A 5,852-nucleotide genomic window follows, 5' to 3' on the forward strand; every position below is an offset into this window, starting at 1 on the left:
ACAGATTGTTGTGAACCTGTGTGATGTTTTGGAGGCCATGAAGCTGAAGAATGAAATGTCTGGGCAGCCAAAGGTTGAGCAAGTGAAGCATAAAGGAGAAGAAAGTGGGGAGGAAGACGAGACGGATGTCGAGGAAGTAGAAAGTGATGAGGGTGTGATGGAGACGACGCCACAGATGGAGGATGCTTCAGTAGTGAAGTACAGCGTAAAAACCACTCCATACCTGCAAAGGTGAGTCCATTTCTAACGCTAGCAATATCTTTCTCAGTTTCATTATTAAACATGAGTTAAATTGCCACAAAGTAATTTAATTTCACTTGTATGTTTCATCTACAAATATCCCTTAATAGTGTCAAGAAGGCAATCGCAGATGATGCCAGTAGAAGTACATCCAGGAGAAAGAGCAACATCAAAGATGTTAAGTTTCTGACACCTGTGCGCCGTTCCTGCCGCATAGAACGCAAATCCACCCGTCTGCCGACGATGCTGGTGGATCATGATCCTTGTGTGTCGTCATTAGCTGAGCTGGTGAAGCTGGATGATGATGATGCCAATGCCTACATCTACAGAAAAAACCCTGCACTTCTGGAAGATTTGCCAGACCAGCCCAGACTGTGAGGAGCTCGGTATGCGTGTGTGGTTTAAAAAAAAATCCTTCAGAAATGTTTGGGACTGGAGCTAATAGACCCTTTATACTGTTACTTTTTAAATAAAAAAAAATAAAATAAAAAGTTTTTAATCTACATGCGTACGAGCAACACATTTTAATTGTCATTTAAATCACTTTAGTGTGGTATTCTGTACTGAATGTATTTTAGTATTTCCTAAATGCACTACAATAAAATAATATTTCCTTATCTTAAACATTGGTAGTTATGGTTTCATACAAGATTTCTTGAGTCTATAAAGCTAAGTCTTGAATATATCATACAGCCTTCATACTGTACTTATCACATTACTGTGGTCACACTAAGCTTAACAATCCAGGAACTTCCCATGAACAATTCAAATTTGGGAGTACAGTGAACTTCTAACCGCCTCCAGTGATTGAATTGAGTAACTATGGGGTAAAATTGTGGTGAAAATGCAAGTAAATAGAATTCTCAGTAATAACATCTGAAACACTATAGGGTGAGACAGTTACTGCAATCTGGTTTACTGTGATTATGAAGGTGCAGGGTACAGCTTCAATGACTCATGTCATGAAGTAGCAGGCAATCCTGTCAATCAATTGAGGGTCTCATGCAGATTTATAAACCGCTGTCTGGATCAACTTCTATGGTTCCCATGTCAATTTATTCTGTGGATTTTGTGTGTGTGTGTGTGTGTGTGTGTGTGTGTGTGTGTATGGGGGGGGGGGGGGATTAACCACTATTTTATCACGTTTGTTCATATTGTAAAAATCCAAAGCATTCTTGAATAAACACTGCTTTCTTTTGACTGCTTCATAGGGAATTACACTTCTTGACACAAGCTCGCTCTGATCCCACATTAGACATTTCATTATAACAAAAACAAATGAGAATCATCCAGAAATAAACAAAATAAAATCTCTTGGATGCAATTTTCTCCCCCCAAACAAAACCACTGTGTGTTTTGTGAAGTTCAATTTATAATGACACAGACAGTCATTGACAATTAGAGGTATTATTATTATTGCTATCATGAAAACGCCTGCATTTGTCTATTCTATTTGTGCAGAAAGTATTCTCACTGTAGTGATGACTGACCTGTGTCCAAGAGTGGATGTGTTGTGTGCATACGTCATTTGTACACTGCAACGTGATGTTTATATGCATTTCTTTACATTAACTGCTCTTTCTGTGGACTTCATTGTGAAACAACCATACACTTATTTTGGAGCTGTCCTTTACTGTGCTATTATTTTTTGGAAAGACTTTGCACAATATATCAGCTGTAACATTTCTGCCCATTTTTCTCTGCTGTACAAAGATGTGCTGTTTGGTTTTTATGATGTCTGCACTTTAAAACAAAAACAGTATTATCTCATCAATCTCTTCATTATTTTAGCAAATTTGCACATTCACAAAAGTAAATTGTCTAACTGCAAACCGTTATTTAAAGTATTTGAATGAATTGCAACAATACATACAAACTATTCAGCACTCTTCAAACCCCAAAGCCTTAAAGACTCTCAATATATGTAAATTTCTTAATTGCCTGAACTGCTGAATATTTTCTTTATTTTTATTTATATGTTAGCCCCTGGTCTGTGTTTGCACTTGCTTTTGTATTGCAGTAAAGAACATATTTTTAAAAATTATATGTATTTCTTTCCTGAAAGTAAGTGCTTTTGCTAATTTCCCTGAAGATAATTAATACCTATTGGAAGTCACAGCTGTTTCTCTGAAAGCCACCGTTTTTAGTGACTCTCGTGCGTGTTGGGCGTGTGGCATTGACGGATCATGGGACCGGTATCTGTGGAATCCTATTTGTGTTCAAACATTCAAACAAGCTACGAAACTTCAGGGCTGAAAGAACGCCGCTAGTCTTCTGCAATTCTCGTTCCTAGTTTTGAGACACTCTATTGGTTACTTTGGTTATCTCGCGATACTTGCTTGACCAATTGCAGCGCAGCAGCAAGTCAAATCGAATGTTTTTCCCGCAGGGAGGCAAGCGACGTGTTTAGGTTTAGAGTTGTCCTGTTTTCTCCTCGTACTGTACAACAAAAGACCACAGCAGGGTAAGTTAACGTTTATTTTTTTTATTTCATATTTCAAAAAAAAAACAACATAAAACCTTTGTTTCATACAGCTAACGTCCCGCTAACATTAACGTTTATTCGATTTTATCCCTCATGTCAGTTAACTTAAAGATGTGAGCACAACGTTAACGTTACGTCAGACCACTGACCTTAAGCCAACGTGTTTTAATATTAATGTTTTCTTGCTTTTCGACAAATATGACGTGCCCAACAATTTAATATATGCACATTTCGCATGAAAGTAGATGTTATTGTACTTGTAATTTACATAGTATTTTCTCAAACTGTAAAGAAACACACGAACACTGTAAGTAACGTTATTTTCAGTGGCATTTGTAAGTTTTGATAGTGTGCGGGAGCTTCAATAACTGTAAGAGGCCCAATAAAACCGTACTTGTAGATAAACATTTAATTTATAATCTGTAAATAAAATCCTAGCATGCTAAGTGATGTAAACTAATGACCAAAGTTATTCACTGCAATCATGTTTATTTTTGTATTACTTTGTTTCGCCTTCCAGAAATCTCCCCTCATTTTAAACCCGTTTAAGGCTTCACAATGGACGTCACAGTTTCAAGACGAAACCACACCTTTAAGAAAGTAGGTCAACGCTAATGAATATTATATTAAGTACTTGTGTTGACTTCTAACTAAGCTCTATTAAGAGTTGTTGTTTGTTCAGCCCATATTCAGCTTACCTGATGGTCTTGTTGTTTTAATTGTATTAGGGAAACAAGGAAAATGCTCAGCCAGCATATGGAAGCAAGTCTTTTATCAATAGAGATAAAACGTCTGCTGCTCCCTTACAACTGAAAAGCAACAAGAAAGAGGAAACCTTTGCAAAAAGTGGTCCTGTTAAAGCCAAAGCCAAGCAGGCGGACACAAGGTCAACGTCTGGTGAAGCTTTAAAAAAAGTAAAGACTGTGCAGAGAGACGTGAAAGGACCTACTGACGTCGGACAAGCACATAGCCAGGCCTTCCTCACTGAACAGGCTGTGAAAGACAAAAGAATAGTTGCAGAAGCTCCAAAACCATCAGCTGCTGTGCCATTATCCAAACCACCTCCGGGCATGTACAAAGGCAAGATTGTCCAGTCAAAAATCGGATCCATTTGGAAGTCAAGCGCCACTGTGAGTGGGGCAGATCTCAAACCATCAGCACCCAGAACGGAGAGCAAACTGGTTGGAAATTTGACAAAAATCAGGTCCAAATCTGTTGCTGACCTGCCTGGGCATGGCACCCAAAGAACCACACAGACAAGGTCAAAGTCAGTCTTGGATAGACAGATGTCCAAGCCTGCCGCCACCAGCCATCCTCCTGCTGGATTCTACTCTGCTCGCCCTCCTGCTAGAACCGTCCCAGCAACCCTAACCAGTACCAGCTCCAGGAACACAAAAGTGGCTCCCACTCAGAGAAGAGGGACCCAGAACTCTAAGCCAAAGATCCCAGTGAATGACAAGAAAGTCAACAAAATTCCTGTCACAAGCACCCTCAGCCACTACAAATTTACCGTGGAGACTGCTGAGGAAAGAAGGTAACATTTTTCCTAAGTACAAACATGATTACGTTGGTGTTACTGTACATCACATATTCAAGAACAATATTTTGTTCCTCCTGCAGAGCGAAACTGGCAGAGTGGCTAGCTTCCAAGGGCAAGACTTTCAAGAGACCAGCCATGACAACAGCAGCACCTTCAAAACCCAAAGTCTCTGCAAAACCTGAAGCTGATCTCAAACCTCAGTCTCATGCTGATCCTCAGCCAGCTGCACAGTGCAAACCTGAACCCAGTGTGGAAGCACACGAGTCGGACTCTGCTGCTGCTCACTGTGCAGATACCCAGGGAGCAGGGTTAATGATACACAGCCAAACACCAGTGATCATGAACACCACCCTGGACTTGCTTGAAAACTCTGATGAAAACCTGCCTGTTGACCCACAGGACAGAGTGGATGATGTAAGGAAACAGGTACATTTTTTTTATTTCTGTTCTAAAAAGATTTCCTTCCTGCTTAATAAACTGTATTTGTTTTAATTTCAACAGATTGTTGTGAACCTGTGTGATGTTTTGGAGGCCATGAAGCTGAAGAATGAAATGTCTGGGCAGCCAAAGGTTGAGCAAGTGAAGCATAAAGGAGAAGAAAGTGGGGAGGAAGACGAGACGGATGTCGAGGAAGTAGAAAGTGATGAGGGTGTGATGGAGACGACGCCACAGATGGAGGATGCTTCAGTAGTGAAGTACAGCGTAAAAACCACTCCATACCTGCAAAGGTGAGTCCATTTCTAACGCTAGCAATATCTTTCTCAGTTTCATTATTAAACATGAGTTAAATTGCCACAAAGTAATTTAATTTCACTTGTATGTTTCATCTACAAATATCCCTTAATAGTGTCAAGAAGGCAATCGCAGATGATGCCAGTAGAAGTACATCCAGGAGAAAGAGCAACATCAAAGATGTTAAGTTTCTGACACCTGTGCGCCGTTCCTGCCGCATAGAACGCAAATCCACCCGTCTGCCGACGATGCTGGTGGATCATGATCCTTGTGTGTCGTCATTAGCTGAGCTGGTGAAGCTGGATGATGATGATGCCAATGCCTACATCTACAGAAAAAACCCTGCACTTCTGGAAGATTTGCCAGACCAGCCCAGACTGTGAGGAGCTCGGTATGCCTGTGGGGTTTTAAAAAAAAAAAAAACACTTCAGAAATGTTTGGGACTGGAGCTAATGGACACGTTATACTGTTACTTTTCAAATGGTTTTACTAATCTAAATGCATCTGAGCAGTTAATTTTCACTGAAATCATTTTAGCTTGTTCCTTTCTTGCTCCAGTGAAAACCCAATACTATTAATTTTAACATAACATTGACATGTATTGCCAACTGCACTACAATAAAATATTGCTTTATGTAAAACACTGGTAGTTGTGCTTTGAGATGAGATTTCTTTTGATTAAAAACCAAGTATTAAATGATGACTTCATAAATGTAATGAAGCAATCCTGTCAACCAGTTGTGGAGCTCACTCATATATAGATATCTCTGGTTCAACTTTATATACAGTAGTCAACGTCAATTTATTCAGTGCATTTGAGAGGGGGAAAAAAAAATAAGACAAATCACCATTTTA

The 5,852-nt window shown here is 39.6% G+C and overlaps 2 protein-coding genes across 2 annotated transcripts in view; both read left to right on the forward strand.

Moving 5' to 3' along the window:
• LOC123963786 (cytoskeleton-associated protein 2-like) overlaps positions 1–743 on the forward strand; it is a 3,346-nt gene extending 2,603 nt beyond the window's left edge. The window contains exons 7-8 of the mRNA XM_046040830.1: positions 5–231; positions 351–743. Coding sequence (XP_045896786.1) covers positions 5–231; positions 351–618 — 495 coding nt within the window. The 3' untranslated portion in view covers positions 619–743. The remainder of the gene's footprint in view (positions 1–4; positions 232–350) is intronic.
• A 1,837-nt stretch (positions 744–2,580) lies between these two features.
• LOC123962724 (cytoskeleton-associated protein 2-like) lies at positions 2,581–5,638 on the forward strand. The gene is made up of 6 exons (XM_046038985.1): positions 2,581–2,704; positions 3,246–3,325; positions 3,454–4,259; positions 4,346–4,679; positions 4,767–4,993; positions 5,113–5,638. Exons 2-6 carry the CDS (start codon positions 3,284–3,286, stop codon positions 5,378–5,380), a joined length of 1,677 nt encoding a protein of 558 aa, XP_045894941.1. The 5' UTR covers positions 2,581–2,704; positions 3,246–3,283; the 3' UTR covers positions 5,381–5,638.
• The last annotated feature ends 214 nt before the right edge of the window (positions 5,639–5,852 follow it).

This window comes from Micropterus dolomieu, linkage group LG23 (assembly GCF_021292245.1).
Source record: "Micropterus dolomieu isolate WLL.071019.BEF.003 ecotype Adirondacks linkage group LG23, ASM2129224v1, whole genome shotgun sequence".
Taxonomy (NCBI): domain Eukaryota; kingdom Metazoa; phylum Chordata; class Actinopteri; order Centrarchiformes; family Centrarchidae; genus Micropterus; species Micropterus dolomieu.

Excerpts from the sequence above, each read along its gene's own strand:
- LOC123962724 (XM_046038985.1), top strand. The coding sequence starts at position 3,284 with ATGGACGTCACAGTTTCAAGACGAAACCACACCTTTAAGAAA. Across the intron at positions 3,326-3,453 it reads GAAACCACACCTTTAAGAAA|GGAAACAAGGAAAATGCTCA; the intron begins GTAGGTCAACGC and ends TAATTGTATTAG. Across the intron at positions 4,680-4,766 it reads CACAGGACAGAGTGGATGAT|ATTGTTGTGAACCTGTGTGA; the intron begins GTAAGGAAACAG and ends TAATTTCAACAG.